General features: G+C 35.2%; 1 protein-coding gene across 2 annotated transcripts in view; it reads left to right on the top strand.

The window, feature by feature from the left end:
* RGS17 (regulator of G protein signaling 17) overlaps positions 1–17,498 on the top strand; it is a 102,916-nt gene extending 85,418 nt beyond the window's left edge. For both annotated transcript variants that reach the window (XM_082404669.1, XM_082404670.1), the window contains exons 4-5: positions 316–550; positions 9,271–17,498. In XM_082404669.1, the coding sequence (XP_082260795.1) occupies positions 316–550; positions 9,271–9,459 (424 nt within the window). In that variant the 3' untranslated portion in view covers positions 9,460–17,498. The remainder of the gene's footprint in view (positions 1–315; positions 551–9,270) is intronic.
* Positions 17,499–17,561: the final 63 nt, after the last annotated feature.

The following is a 17,561-nucleotide window of genomic DNA, read 5'->3' on the forward strand; positions in this document are numbered from 1 at the left end:
AATGCATAGACTTGCAGTAGATTGTTTGGGTTCAAAAATGCCCAAGCTTCATTAGGAGTCTATGATGACCACGTGCATAGCGTGTGTAGCCCCTTGCTATTTGAATGCTTGGCTCCCTAACACATAGCTTGTACCTACACGAATTTTTGTCAAGACCCAGAAATAACTAGCCCAGTCCTGGCAGATGTTTGCCGGTCAGGCTGGACTGAGTCTCAATGACCACTAGATGGCAGCAATTGAATGGCATTTCTATCTGCTGCTCACCATCCCGGCACCAAAGTTGCTTTTGATAACGGCCCCATTCTGTCTCTGCAGCCAAAACCCCACTTCAGATGAAGTCTTGTCCTGGTCTCAAAATTTTGACAAGATGATGAAGGCCCCGGCGGGGAGAAACCTCTTCAGAGAGTTCCTCCGAACAGAATACAGTGAAGAGAACCTACTTTTCTGGCTTGCCTGTGAAGACTTAAAGAAAGAGCAGAATAAAAAAGTAATTGAAGAAAAGGCCAGAAGTATATACGAAGATTACATTTCTATACTCTCACCAAAAGAGGTAAAAATCTGGAAAATATTGATGTGAGCTTCTTAGACCAAGGATGAACCTAAGAGGGCTTCTGTCCAAATTGAGTAATAAATGCATGGGGTGTGGACAAGCTAGAAGGCTTGTCTGGGTAGATAATCTATATTCCATTCTGAGAATCTACCTGAACACATGTTTCAAGGTTAGGTCTCCCCAGTATGCTTTGACCATTTATCTCTCGCTGGATCATGTGATAGTCTACTTGCTTTTCAGAACTGCCATTAGGAAGCCTGGTAATACAATTTGCCGTGACTTAAAGTGGAAAAGAACAACTTACTTTGGGGCAGTGTTTCTCAAAGTGCGATCCCCAGATCACCTCTATGGGAATCACCTGGAGCATTTGTTTGAAAAGCAAATTCTCGAGGCTGACCCAGGACTTCTGAATCTGAATTTTGGGAAATAGAGCCCAGGAATCCATACCTTTAACAAGCTTTCCACATACATACTAATTTGAAAACCTCTGGTATAGGGGGAAAAAACAAAAACAGAACAAAAGAAACCCTGCCATGTTGATGCTTATGATAGAGTTTTTACAGAACTAAAGGATGACCCTTTAGGACCCATTAATATTCTTGGGGGAGAGATGTGTAATGGCAATCATTTTACTTGTTCTGGTTTTCCTGTTATTATAAGTGCAAGCTATTTTTCCCATTGCCAGAATGTACCTGATAAACAAGGAACCTTTCAAGCAACCGGATTGACACCGTTCCATTAGCTTTCTAAAAATCAGTTTGCTCCAGAGAAACGGTCCCGCTACCAGAGTTAACAAGCATTTTTGGTGAGGGAGGGGCTAAGAGTGCGCCTGGCCTCTGAAGTGCCGAGTGACTGAGTTCCAGCGGGGCTTTTCAGAATTTGAACTTAGAATTTCCTAGAATGCCTTCTCTTCTGCACGCCACCCTCTTGTTGTCTTTTCTGTCTCTCTTAATCCACTGTGATTTTACCTGTGCATTTAAGTGTTCTGACCTGGTGCTGTCTGCCCCCGGACTTTATCTTCCACACCCCTCTCCTGCACGCGGACGTTTATTACATACCCTAGAGACAAGCATCTGTCTCCTCCAGCACTTGGTGCGGCCCTTACCTTTAAATCTGTAAGATGAGTTTGGGTCTGGTCTATCAGCTCTGTGCTTGGGATGCTATATAAGCTATTTCACTTCTAATCAGGTATACCTAAGTAATTTTTTATAGATGTATCCGTTCGTGCCATTGATATTCCAGAGTACTCCAATAGCATTGTCTCTGCAAAATGAGAAACCTTGAATTGGATACACAAAAGATTCTTATTTTTTTATTTCCTGCATTAACATAGAAAAAGTATTCATAGAAACAAGGTGGGGAGAAATTTTTCTATAGCCTCAATACATTTATGACTGATGCCACTTTGCATTTCTAACGCCATTAAAATTCTACATCCTAAAAATACATTCTTCAGGTTTCTGGTCTCTCTAGAACCTCAGCATCTAACCAGTTCTACTTGAATTTTATTAGTATATTAAGTTCACCTTCATTTTTATTTAATATTGCAATACATGGCAAATATATCAAATACTCCAAATGTGCCCCAAGATGTGCTTCTCTTGTCCATAAGTACACATAATTACAGTCTTTGGGAAGATTATCTATCCCATTTCTCTCCCCCAAATATGTAACATGTATCATTTGAAAATGATTATTGTTTAAATTATCTAGTCCATTCTTTTGAACTATGTATCCTCTCAAAATGATGACTGTCCCATTTTAAAATAATGTTAGTAGAAAAAGTACTCTCTATATTAAGTACATACAATTCCTTTATTTTACAGTCTCCATTTTCTAATTTTAAGTTTTTATGGGAAACACTTCCGCATTGTTCTCACACCTCTTGATTTTCAGATGTCACTCATTGATGGAGCTTTGTAAAATACTTAATTTTCACAAAATTACTTCTTCTCTGGGCCACAGTTTAGAGATATCATAGTTATTGATTACTGAAATATAAATTATTGGATTTTCATTATTTTGCAAAAGTAATGGAGTTTTGTTTTAACCAAATTTCTTTACATTGAACATGAGTTTCACCAAAAAGTCATTAAAATATTATTTCCTGAATAAGAACTGACCTTTCCTAAATTAAATAGACTAATATTTAGTGTAATAGCCATATTTATTCTCTCCTTTAATATTCTCTAAATACCAGAGACAGAGGTGAAATTCAAATTTTTATCATTTGGTTACTTGTTTGCTGATATATATATAACTCTCAGCATAGAATCTAAGTTATTGGACTGTATGAAGTACCTTTGTTTAGCCAACTGATTGGTCTCCTGTCAACATAGTAATTACACTTTATTTAGCAGCAAAATTGAATAAACCCAAAGTAGGCAATTATAAAAGATAATTGTTAAAAAGTTATATTTTAAGCCCACGTATAGATATATTTACTTTTGAACCAAGTCAAATGACTTGACTCACTGATATACTCCCAAAATGGCACTCACTTTCTAGCTATCCCAGGGCCCTTTCCAAAATATGATATCTCACTGACCTTCTATGCAAAAACTTGTCCATTTCTAATCAACAATACTCTGCTAACCGTTTAATGATACTGTGTTATCACCCTTCATGTTTTGTTTTCCACCACTGGAGAGAACACATATCCCATCCAGAGAGCCCTGACTATGTAGTAGGAAGAGCACTGAACTAACACTCAGGTGGACAGGATTCTACTCCGTGCTCAGCTCCAACTTCATTGTGTGGCCTGGGATAAATTAGTTCACTTTTTCTGGGCCTCGGTATTCAGTTGATTTCTTTATAAAAATCAAAATTCAAAGGGGCACAGAGGATAGTAAACCAAATCCAGAATGGCAGCTGTAAGGCCCTTGTGGTACTACTGCATTCTCCCCACCAAATGTCATGGCCATTAGTCATGGTCTTCCTCACTGCTGTACCCAGATTCAACCTCAGAGTCTGTCTTAACATGGTCCTCAGAGCAGCCACTGCAAGGCAATCGGAGTTGGGAATCTACTTCCCACTTTGGAGCCAATCTGTTTCTACTTAGAATATTTTTAAAGAATATGAACATTTGAATCACTTGTAAAATGGTAATAACTGAATAACTGAAAATTGTCAGGACTTTGTTCTTAACCAGAACCTCAGTTTTCTTCACTAGACTTTCATTTTACCTTGATTAGATTGGGTCATCATGTTCCCCTTTGTTAAATGTTGAGGAGGTCTACATTCTTAAAATTATATATACATAGCATATTTCCTTCATGAAGCCAGAGTGCTGAACGTTACATTTCGTTGTTTCAAGATCATGTTATATGCATTTTTAATAATTTGGACATTATATTATAAAATAGATGTTTACAATCAGGAGGCAATATAACTTCCACTCTTGGTATAGCATACATTTCAAGAGGGGAAATGACCAAATTTTAAATTAAAAAAAAAAAAAATCTAAAAACAAACAAAAATAACATTTCTTTCAAAAGTGAATTTTCTTTTTTGTCCTCAAAGGGAAAACAAATGGACGTAATAAAGAGGAATTTAAGACTAATGGTAGCCTTGCTATGCATCGCAGATGCCAGTGGCAGCTTATATTAAGTATTGAAAAGACAAACCCAGCAAAATAAAGAACTTTAATAAAAAGTCTGCTTAAAAGTTATGGCCAAGTTAAACAGCATTGAGCTGTTGAATAAAGAAATATCTATAAATGCTGAAACAACTGTAAGACTTATTGGAATTGAAGAAAACTATGTGTGTTCAGATATCTAGTGACAGCATTGTCCTTAACCAGGGCTGTAATCCAGCCCCACCGCTTAACCATCTGTTTAACACTAAGCCACTCACTTAAGTGCTCTGTAGCCTCAGATACCTTGTTCTGTAGAATGCGGGCATGGAGAAAGCTCAAAAACCCACTACATCTATGACTTTCAGGCTCTGCTGAATGACAATTTTTATAGTAGTAGGAACTGTTTGCTTCTTCTGATTTCACCCTACACTTCCAGTTGCTATCTGGGAGAAAAAAGCAAAAAACCTATTTAAACACCAGAATTATCTAAACATAATGCTTATGTGAAAGACATGTGGGTCCTATGTGTGCACATAGACAGATGTTTCTTCGTGCAAAATCATGTGAATTTAGCACTTTCAATAATTTAAATCAGTTTTTCTAAACAGGACTCATGATTGTACTTTCCTAGATTCATTTCTTTGTGCGTGCATATTATCATTCAAAAAATATTTATTGAGTACTTCCTATGAGCCAGGTACTGGGCTAGATGTTAGGGATATGATGGTGAACATTGGCCTTTACCTTATGGAGCTTTCATTTTAGGAAGACAAACAAATCATGTCAAAAACAAGTAACTAAAAATCGTGATAAACATTATGATGAGGGTGGAGGTCAAATGATGTAGTTAGAATAGGGTTAGTCAGGTAAGGTCACTCTGAGAAGGTAAAATTCAAGTTGATACAAAGTCTAAAGACATTGGGTTTGAGGTGTCATTATACATATGCTCAATTATTATTATCATTACTCTTATTACTTTACACTGGTCTTAAACCTTGTTGTTGACAAAATGGTCTTACATATATTATTACAATATAAGTCTCACAAGAATCCTTTAGCCTCTAGGACAGATGGCACCATTTTACAGAAAAGGAAATTGATTTTCAAAGAGGTAAAACAAGGATATTAGAATTATATCTGGTAGAGAGAGAACACAACCCTAAGATCTTCTGATTCCAAGTGTGATGCTCTTCCAACTACAGTATGCTGATGAGTTATTCCATTGTATTCTATTCATGATACTACTATGGATTTCTATGAACCCAAACTTAGAACTTGAGACAGGATAAGAACTAGTAACCTTAACCACATGTCTGAACTCTCCTTCAGAAACAAGATAAACTTTCCCATCGTTTGTACGCCATCAGGAATAGGGTTACTCCACTTTATCCTACTAGTGATCTTTGGTCCAAGAAATACATTCCAATAATCAATCTTATTTGTAATTTATAATTATTTTCAGTAGAAATAACCAACACAAAATAATATGACTAAAAACACGTGGTAAAAGTGTATCAAAACAGATAGGAAAATCAGATAGCCTTCAGATCTGTAAAATTTTACATGAGAAGACCTAATTTAGTTAAAATTATAAAGAACATTTCCAATGGCAGAAACTATAACTGGTAAAATTGAACATGGACTTATAAGGGAAAAAGAAAAAAATTAATCAGAATTTTACTTAGAAAATAATCCTAAATAAAGCAGCTTCAGTAAAATTAAAAATAAAGTGGAAAAAAAATGGGAGAAAAATTAAATCATTATGTGTAAAAAAAATTGTCCAAGGAATTAATTGACTTAGGAGGGTCTTTATGAGAGTAAAAGACTTTTAGTGGTAATTCATCATCTTCAGTACAATTCCACCGAAAAAATGTCCAAAGAGTCAAAATTTCCATTGCATCTTGATGGCTAGAAGAGGAAGACAGGGTCAAAACTTGGTGTGCTCCCTTTTGGCAATAGTGACCTATTTTACATGAATTGGCTCCATTGCTAGGTAATCTATCAAGCATAGTATATAATTCAATTTGACCCAGGTTTTCCCAACCACACTAGAAAGATTTCTGTTTTCGTCCTCCCCACTCTACCCCCCATACTCTTGTTGAACCTTTAGCTTTCATTTCATTTTCCCCCCAATTAGTTTGTGGAGTCGCTGGTGCGTATTTTTATGTTTGCAAGCCACGTGCTTTTCTTCTTCCCTGTCTCCTACTCCCTGTGGGAATGGATGCTTCCAAGTTCATTGAGTCCTGTCACAAAGTCACTTACGCCTTTTTAAAGCTTCAGTTACCACCTCTCAACACTGCCAACATTTCCAGCACTGCTAAAACGGCCAGTTAAATGCCGCCAAGTCTATCAGTGCTGTCTTGTGCCCCGTCCCACAGTAGTAGATCGTGTTTTAACTGTTATTGCTGCACCGCGTCCCTCCCTTCACCCCACCTAAATGGGAGTCTGTCAGGACTAAGAAAAGAATTTCCATTGCCCAAGGATAGCTCTTGTCTTGTGCTACTCAACTTTCTCTTCCCTTAGGATGAGTTCTTTTTTTTTTTTTTTTTTAATTAATTTATTAATTTTATTATTTATGGCTGTGCTGGGTCTTCGTTTCTGTGCGAGGGCTTTCTCTAGTTGGCGGCAAGCGGGGGCCACTCTTCATCGCGGTGCGCGGGCCTCTCACTATCGTGGCCTCTCTTGTTGCGGAGCACAGGCTCCAGACGCGCAGGCTCAGTAGTTGTGGCTCACGGGCCTAGTTGCTCCGCGGCATGTGGGATCCTCCCAGACCAGGGCTCGAACCCGTGTCCCCTGCATCGGCAGGCGGATTCTCAACCACCGCGCCACCAGGGAAGCCCCAGGACGAGTTCTTTACAGGAAACTCCTCAGTCCTATGCATTGGCCTTACAAGCCATCCAATCATGGGTGAATCCTAGGGTGACAATGGCTCAGGCCCATGCTGGGATCCACCCCCACTAACTTGTACCATAGATGTTCCACAATCGAAGCACAAAGATGCTACAAGATGAAACTATAGATTGTTATGCTCATGGGGTTTATCCTCGTTGTTTGACCTCTCTACACTTCTTTTGACTGACAGACAACCTTTTCAAACAAACAACCAGATATTTAGGAAAATATTTTATTTTTTAAATGGAAATAGCAAATGTGTTTTTGTTACAGATTACTAAATGTTGAATGGTACTACTTTCTGTACTGCATTTCACTACTGTTTTTAATTTGCCAAAAAAATTTTTTAAATTATACAATGAAGACTCAACACATTTAATAATTCAAATTATTTTATTTCTCTGTCTTCAGATAACTAATATTATTCCAGCTACTGATAAACTGTTATCAGTTTATCACATGTTAAATATGTTCAAAATATGTGTTAGGGAACATATATGTTAAATAGCATACATTTCATTATGCTATTATTTAAGAAATAAACGACCTCTTTCTTTATCACTAATCTAATGTTTCTTTCTCCAATGAAACAAAAAGTTCCCAAGTTTGAAAGTAAGAGCACCATTTACAAAAATAATAGAATGTGTTTGTTAAGATTCACTTGACCATAACACCACATTTCAGAATAAGATCTATCAGTTTAAACTCCAATGTCAATATTTTCCTTTTGAGTAGAAAAACAAATGATATTTTTAAATAAAAAGCTTAGATAAAAATTCTGTACTTTTTATTACTTGGTACTTGACGATGACCTCATATGGCAGTAACACAGAGAATAAAACGTAAACGATCCATTTCCAGAACATCTTTTCTTTTTTTCTTTAGAATTTAGAGAGAAGAATATATAGTTCAGCCAAGAAACGTTTAATTTTTTCTATATATAAGTTAGTCTAGCTAAACCACAGAAATTTAGTCTGCATCACCATTTCCCGACACATCCTTCCCTAGCAGACATCCCTGGTGTGTATCAAGGAACCCAAAGCCACATGGGCTGTTGAGCTCAGGCATCTGGGGACACCAAATGGAATATGAGTGGCTTCCGTCATTGGGACTGTTTCAGATCCCGGGCTTAGTCCAAATAGTGGGTGGGAAAAGAAGCCAAAACCAAAAAGGCTTTTGCAAAATGCTTGTGACAAAACATTTAGCTATAAATATGAAAGGTTTGTATAGACCTGAGTACATCATGAGACAAATAACTGTGGATCACAACGCCCTAGTCTTTGTTCAACAGTGAGAACTATGGACACCAGTCAAGACTCAGAGGTGGTTTGCCTCTTAGAGGGTTTTGCTAACATGTCATTTCAGGGCAGATCTTAGTTCTCTTCCCGGAGTGTGCATTTATTGGTATTTAATTTCCCCCCCTTTCCATTCCAACATGCTCTACCAGTTCCAACCAGATTAGCATTTAGGGAGGAAAAAACCAAAACAAAACAAAAAACAAAATTGAATCACTTGCAGAATTTAATTTCTTTACACTTTTCAAATAACACTGTATGATTAGTGGGTACTCTGAATTCCTACTTACATTTCTCCTTTCAAAGATTGAATTTCAAGTAAATATTCTGCTTAATCTTTAGTACAGAGACCTTTGGATGTATTCCTAGGTAAGGACTACAGAGTGTCCTATGCCCTGCCAGGTAGATAGAAGACCTGAAGAATGTGTGCTGTCGTTCTGCTCTACTCAGCCCTTCCACATTCCTGGTGTCCTCCTTCTGACATGGGAGGACTTGTTGGGATATGAAACTATTGGGAATCAGCACTTGATATACATGTTAAGTTTTGACGGAGAACTACTCTCTGCCAGATCTTTACCTTGTTCCATCAAGAGAGTTAGCCCAGCAGTCTCATAATAGGAGGACGTCAATTTGTATTCTGGCCAGGGAATTCTCTAGCACTGCAACAATGAATAGAAATTGTCAAAAAACTCCTGAGTGAATGCATAGAAGAGATACATCCAAGTAAGCCAAGATATCTGAACTAAAATTCTGGTTTAAAAGTTGGTTTTTGTTTGTTTAATTCAACTTTTCAAGGAGAAATGTATGCAGGGTTATCATGTAACCTTTGAAAACATAACCTCAAGATTTTAGGTTTACTCTTTGAGGTTCCTCTGAAATGTCATGAACCTATAGTTACTTGGTTGAGATCTTTTGAAAAAATATTATTTAATGTATCTGCTCTTATTTCTTTTTAGGTCAGTCTCGATTCTCGAGTTAGAGAGGTGATCAATAGAAATCTGTTGGATCCTAATCCTCACATGTACGAAGATGCCCAACTTCAGATATATACCTTAATGCACAGAGATTCTTTCCCAAGGTTTTTGAACTCTCAGATTTATAAGTCATTTGTTGAAAGTACTGCCAGCTCTACTTCTGAATCTTAATTTTTATTTTTAAAAAATCATTTTGGAGGGCTGGGATGAGAAATAAAAGTAGTTAAATAACACCTGAAACTGAGTTCCTGGAGAACTACAGTTTAGCATTCCTCAGGCTACTGTGAAAATACAACCATATGGTCTTTGTCTCCATTTTTTATCAAGGCTATCCATGGTTAAGTTTGGAGAAAATACCACATGAAACAATGAATTGCCAAATTAAGTTTGTTTTGTTCAACACGCATTCTACTTGCAAGCAAACTGTATTTGTAGGTCCTATGAACAGTCTCCTAGTGTATCCAGAGACTGCATGTGCAAAGTAAAACTGCTTCATTTGCCATGTAGTTGTTAATATTTTAGCCAATGGCATAACTTATATCTGTATTTAAGGACTTCTGTGCAATATGGTCTTATAGAAATAATTGCCAAAAAGTTGGCTGTGGTTTGCATTTTTAAATATAATCTAAGACAGAAAAAGCCGATTTTTAAATTGTAACTATGATATTCAACATGCTATATACTGTGCTCAGTACACTAATTTTGAAGCCAATATTTCTGTACATGAAAAAAGAGCTATTTATCTCTGTTTGTTGGAAAATCCTAATGGGGAATCCCTCTGGTTGTTCACTGCCAAAACTGTGGCATTTTTATTACGGAAGAGTTTACTTCATATATATATATATATATATGAAGAAAAGAGAAAAAAAAAGCACAAAATAATTTGAAGATATTCTATCTCAAAGACAAATCAAAGAGTGATATTGTTTTTAACTGTAATAGGGAAAATGAATCTATGTATCAGATGTCCAATACTGTAATTAATTTATTAAAGACTGGCTCTCCAGTTCTAAAATGGTTGTGTAAAGTATGTACTTTAGCCAAAAAAAATAATAATAATAATAAGCTTGATAACTTAGTTTTGGAATATAAAGAAAGGATTTAATAAAGGAATGCCTATATGTAGCATCATAAAACTTTTGATGAATAGCATCTGTGCTGTGGCATATTTTCCTTGAAAGTGAAATCCAAGAAAAGCTAAGTTTTTAAGCAAGAAAAGTTTTATAGGGGTTCTCTAGAAGATAATTCTCTACTTCAGACCTTAACTGTTTTCACATAGTATCTTAAAAATGACTTATTTAAAAAATGTTAAAACCAAACCATTCTAGTCCATAATTGAAAGGCAGTACAGTGCTCAAATCTTTTAGCTGCCGTATTATTTTTTATATGTACTACTAAATCTTTAAGACAAAAAATATTTGCCTGACATTGGCACGTACTTTTGACATTCAAGAAAACAGTATCCTATCTCGCACACACACACAAAAGTCAGTGTCATATTTATATCAAGGTGTTACATTTGAATATTAATATCCCCTGGAGGCTATTTTTTTAATCTTAAACTTAATAAATACTGAGTAACCTAAAATGAAAGTTTTAAAAATATTTATATCCACTGAGAATACTGGCCTTATATTAAGGATATTAAAATTATAAGTTTCCTTTGTCATTTTTTTAACTACCTCTCATTTTTTTAATTTATTAAAGTTTTTTTAAAAAAACAAGTTTGGGGTTTTCTTTTTAACATTTATTTTACTTGAAAGGTTGACATCGTAATTTTCTTTTTCCATAAAGTTAAAACATTTCAAGAATTGCTTTTTTAAGTGAATTTGATTTTCTAACTTATACAGAATTCAGGAGATATGATTAAAAGGGCTATTATCTATTCCCTATGCAAATATTTTAACTGTTGCAGTGTTTGACAAAATGGGATTTAAAAAAAAAAGTTTGCAGAGTAGAAAACAAAACGTTCTGTTTACACTGGCGTTGCTGACTATCCTACTATATTCAGCACTTTTAAATACATTATTTATGAAAATGTAATTAAAATACAAGATAGAAAATATTTATAATGATCATTTCTTTTAACAAATGCGTGTTTCTGTCTGAAAGTGTTAGTGTGTTAAGACATGCTTTATCCGTGTCAATTAGATATTTACTATTTGAACAATAGTTTTCAGTAAAATGGTGAAAAAAGATAGCTATGAAGATGTTTACAAAAAGTCATATTTTTTTCCTAACGAGTGAAGAAAAAGCTAAAAGAATCATCACTTCTATTGTGAAGTTTATTGTTCCTAAATTATCTAATTTTTTTCTTGATTAGAATTGAGTTTGTTATGCTACTATGCTGTATACACATATATGTTGTAATATCGTACTCGTTGCTGTGTTTGAGGCACATGACTAGAAAATATGTAATATACTATGACACACTGCATGCATCAATCTTTTTAAATGTAGACTTTATATTCTTGTTGTTACTATATATGATGGTGACTTGCTAGTCATAAGTTATCTTTATAAGATACTTTGGACTATTAGATGAATTGTCTGTTTGACAATACCTTTAATATTTTACCAAATGTAAAAGATAAGGGCCCTTATAAAGAGTCCTAATCTCTAACTCTGGGCATTTGTAGAATACAGATTTTGAAGCTAGTATGTCCTTTTGAAATCTGATTAGGAAGTTGTGTTGAGAATGATTCTAGAGTAGATTTACACATCAGATGTTGGTAACCATGCTATGTGAGATTTCCGTGCTAAATTCCTATTTTCAGGGGAGGGCAGTGTTTCTCTTTTAATTTCAAAATGTTTAAAGTTTCCATGTAAGAGTATGTCTGCGTATTTGCAACTCTACCAGTTTTGAAAGTATGGTATAATTCCTTCAGTTTTAATTACAGAGCTATAATAAACAAAAAAAGCCCTCAACTGGTGTCTACGCTACCATTCCAAGAGCACAATATTTGTTTTGGTAGAGTTTGATTTTTCCTAGTGAGTAAATTCCTCCCTGGGGAAAAATTAGCACTTTAGAAGGTACACTTTGTATTTTACATTGCCAAGATATCTTTGTATACTGTTAGAATCTGCTAATGCACACAGAAAGAGGTTAATGCTCTTTAAATAATGCCTAACTTCAGATGTGTCTATAATGGAAAGACAAGTAGAGGATATAGATTATATATGAATATGTATACATATATTTATATAAATTGGAGAGATTTCTTCAGAGATGGATCTTGAACATAGATCACACTAATAATGAATGCATGATGCTTCTTTACTCTGGATAACTATTATTATGTTACCTAAAGGTAATACAGATGTCCCGACAGTGTTATAGGGCAGCTCTAAGCACAGCAGGTGCACTGGCAAGAGAACAATAGCAAAACACAATTTTGATATCAACACTATGGAGTGCAAAAATCAAGACCATAATGTGGTCATTTTTTTTTAATTTTAAAATATGTACATAGGATGACCAGTTCTGATATTTGGTCATGGTGCATGGGGTGTTTATTCGTATCCTTTAATGCTGCCTAGATTCTTACTTGTGGAATGAAATGTGTATCATATATTTACCTGATAGCTCAGTTTTGCAAAAAGACTATAGAAATAGGTAAATAGTATTTATTTATTAGGGGCAAAAAAATACACTTTCACCCCATTAAGCTGATTTAAAATAATACCTGATTCTTATTTTTTGAATTTATCCATTTTTTTCTATACACTTTTAACTTACATTGAAAAAAATGTCATATTGTAATTGTAACAAACTACATTTGCAAAAAAAATGCAATATACCAGAGGTGTTGAGGAAGAAATATACAAGGAAGAAATTTAAAATACAATCAGAAAATAGGAAAATAAGCCACCTAAAATTTCTTAGATCCAAAATATCTATAGATAGAACCCTGTCAAACTTGAGTTTTGAAAACTTTGCATTAGATACATTGGCAAATTATTTTGAAAAGTGGTAAAGATATTTCCAGAATTTTTTTTGCCCGTGTATTTATGTTGACAGTTTATGACCTTAATTTTCATAGTTTTCAGACACTTATATTTGCATGCTCTTTTCAGTTTTTTAAAAATTTCTGACCGATATAAAATGTTTGTTCTCCTGAGAAAACAATATTCAATCTGCAAAAAGTTTAGTTACTCCTTACTTGCTGCAACTTCAGATATTTACCAATGAAACTGATACCAAAAACTTCAGATCTTCCCTGCAGCACTCTTAGTAGTATCCTTGCAACACACAACAGTGCACAGAGCGATGTTTTGTTTCCAGATACCAGGCTTTAATTATAAATTTGGTTTCAAGTTACGTTTCTGTCTCATGTGACTTTGGGCAAATCACTTATCCTCTCTGAGCCAGTTTCTTTATCTTCAAATGAGGAATATAATAATTTACAGGATGGCCATGGGAATGAAATAAACATGGAAAGAGTAAAGTGTTACATATAATATTATTATTTTATCAAAGTTCTCCAGCTCAATAATAATTCCCATTTTCAAGAATGTACGTATTAAATGCCATTTTAATGCACTTTCCCCCGATTTTTTTCAAACTGTACTTTAAAAATCTGATTTAATTATTCATTAAAAAATACAACCAAGCTTATTTTAAGACAGAGGAATATATGAATATGTTATTGCTTTGTTCAATAATGTGATTCAAAATCACTGTTCTCAGCTCACCAACATCACACTGAAGCTACAAACAAGAAATATGTTCCTTTCAATGACACACACAAAGATATATATAGATGTGCATATGCATACGTATGTGTGTATAATATTGTAGGTTTAAATCAAAGTTTAAATAAGAGAAATCATTTGAAAATTTTATTTCCACAGGAAATAAAACATTCCCAAGGATAGGAAGAACATAAATATCAGTTAATTTGCCAAATAAATATGTGGTGGTTAGAGGTAAAACTAAATTAAAAGAGATTGGCCTGTAGAAAACATTGATACTGGCACGGAATAGAAAGCATTCTTTTTACTATTAAGGTAGTATGATTTTTTAAATAATTTTATCATGAAAATATGAAAATAAAAGAATAAAAGGCAGTTGTATGTCCATAAACTTTTTCATTAAACCTTTTATTTTAGAATAGTTTTAGATTTACAGAAAATTGCAAGGATAGTATAGATAGAACCCATATATGACACACCCATGAAACATTTGTCACAATTAATGAAACAATATCAATGCTTTATGAAGTCTACACTTTTTAGATTCCCTTAGCTTTTAACTAATGTCTTTTTTCTGTTCCAGGATTCAAGATACCACATTACATTTAGTCATCATGTATCCTCTTAGCTGTGACATTTTCTCAGACTTTTCTTGTTTTTGATAACCTTGGTAGTATTGAGGAGTACAGGTCTAGTATTTTGTAAGACGGCCCTCAACTGGAATTCGTCTGATCTTTTTCCCACGATTAGACAGGTGTTACCAGTTTTTGGAAGAAAGATGGCAGAAGTGCCATTCATATCACACCATATCAAAGGTACATACCATCATTATGACTTATTATTGTTGATGTTGAACTTCATCACCTGGCTGAGGTAGTGTCTGTTAGGTTTTTCCACTGTAAAGTGATACATTTTTTAAGAGGGTATATTGGACGTAAATCTACTGGACATTCACACTGAGATAAAAGTATTCTGAGCAGATTCCTCAGCATTGCTACTAGGTTCCATTAAATGACTGCTAACCAATACTATGAAGCAAATAAAATGAACTGGAAATTGATAAGGGAAAGTAAAACTCCAAAATAGTGTTAGCTTCAATATTCACTTAAAGGAGGTGAAAGTTAACTTTTTCCCTTGAACTACCTGTATAATTACCTTAATCCTCTGCATCCCTTGGATAGTGAAGATTTTAGTTTTACTGTCATAAAAGGTAATCTAAATCGATGATCATTTTGCTGAGTACTTTTCTATATTGCCTTCCACTTAACAACGAACACTGAATACTGGAATAATGTAAAAGGCTTGATTTTTTCCCCTTGCTTTAAACTATTTGTCATAAATACAGTGTATCTTGTATATGATTTTAGGATGTTTGCTAAATATTAAAAAGTATATCAATGTGTTTGGTTCTGTAAAATTTATATTGAACGTGTGTAATTTTTTCTACCATGTTCATTGTACTTAATAATCTATATCCGTATCTTGGACTTCACCAATATTTATTAGTGGACCATAAAGAAATTCTGAATGCATGAATATAACTTGAGACGCCATGTTTGGTTATTTTGCAATGCCAGAATAACTGTAGGTACTTATAAATTGAATAGATAATCCAGATTATTTTTCCACCAACTTAAGTTGTTTTGGGTTTTTATGCCCCCTTCCTTGAATCTATTTTATTATTTTACCTATGTACAATAACAAACTTCCTGAAAATGCTAGAATTTTCAACATGTAATAGAATTTGAGCATGACCATAATGGAAAAAAATTCAGAAACCTTGAACAGTGTATATTTCTTTGAGTTTTCAAAGTAAAACTAAAGCTGTTTTCATTTGACTATATTGTGGAAACCTATGGATATTATTGTAAAATGCACATGCATTACACTGACTTTTTTAAAATGTTTTGAATAAAGAATTCACCAATGTATCCTTAGAAAAGTTACTGTTTCCTCATTGGTGTAACACTATAGGAGTAAAGGTGCACTTAATTATGTTGCTTAAATTGCTTACACATCTGAGGGAAAATAATTTCTGGCAGGTTTCTTTACATTGTTCTATAAGGTTATCACTTATTACATTTTTGCACCTTTTATAAATAATAAAGTATATTCTTGAAATAACTCGTTTTGAGAATTCAGCTGAGAGATTTATGTTGAGTTCAAGTAGCTCCCACAATTTCTATGCTTAAACTAATATTCAAAGTTGAGTTTAGACATGGAAAATAACTATTCCTAAAAGAGATACAGACAACCTAATCAGTCCTGTTCTATACTCGGATTAGAATTTTTTAAGTTGGGTTTGGATCACTATTTTAAAGCAAAACAATTTTATAAAGTAGTGTGGCTTTAATACACATTCAAAGTGAAAGAAGATTTGAGTTAGTTGAAGCTTCTAAGTAGCAAAACCTATTTTTGTTCTATATTATTTGGAGAGTCAGCTCACTCTACTTCACTTTGCATTTGTATGCAGAGAGCAAAGAAACGAACAGAGGCAATGCAAGCTCATTTTATAAGAATTTTATACTTAACCTCAACAATCCTGATTAGATGACTTAAGGATGACTTAACCTTGTCAAGGGCTCCCGTACTTTACCATTTTTTTAAAAAAATAAATCGGAAGATTTTGAGTATATAAGGTCTCTGTACAGTTACACCACCACTTAGTAAATCCTGCGCAAACCAGTTAGGTAGTGGGAGTTCCCAAATTGAACGTTCAGCCCTTGCATCCTCGGGCCTGTCTAGATTGTATTATTCCCTCATATACTTTCCTCTGGTGGGCTATGGAAAGGCCTTTTGAAAAATGCAAAAGCATTATACGAGTAAACGTCAGTATTCCTGGCACTAATCCACTCTCAAGTTTGGGGGTGGAGGTTGGTGGCTTTGGGGGGTGGGGCTACCGGAGGCGGGGCTCTGAAGGCTTTGCTGGGCTGTGATTAGTTGCAACACGGAACGGCTCAACCACCTTAAAAAGTAGCTCAGTAACAAGGAGTAAGTGAGAATGGGCATGAGACTCGGTGTGGAAGGAAGCCGTTTAAAAGCAGGTAAATTAAGTGGCAGATAAAGGGCAGGAAAGCGGACTGCTAAATCACTCCGTGGTCGCCTTCGAGTCCACTTGTCACGTCTTTGTTAATACGAACCTTAACCACCGTCGAAAAGAGAAACATGAGCAGGAAAATTGGAAGAGTAAACACACGTACACAGTGATAACCATCCTACAATTCGCTCTTGGAGACGACAGTCCAGGCTAGCACGAGAGGGGACATCCGTGCTGTGACCTCAGCCCCTGTAGCGGACACTACACTGCCCTCCATTGCTGTACTTTAAATTCTCACTCAGGGCCTGGGAGACAAATCTTCGACGTCAGAAAACGTAATGACAACCTATTGCTTTCTCCTTCCGGTCTAACACTCCGCCCCCGCTCGTTCAAGGAGGCGTGTCTGACCTAGCCTTTAGAGGAGGTGCCCGAGGTCTCTCGGACCCGCCCCTATCGCTTTCGGCTCTGCCCCTCAACTTCCGGCCTCCGCGCATAATACGGCATTTAATAATACTTGACCGGAAGTTCCCAACCAGGCTTC

This window comes from Balaenoptera borealis, assembly GCF_965194805.1.
Source record: "Balaenoptera borealis genome assembly, chromosome: 9".
In the NCBI taxonomy this organism is placed as follows: Eukaryota; Metazoa; Chordata; class Mammalia; order Artiodactyla; family Balaenopteridae; genus Balaenoptera; species Balaenoptera borealis.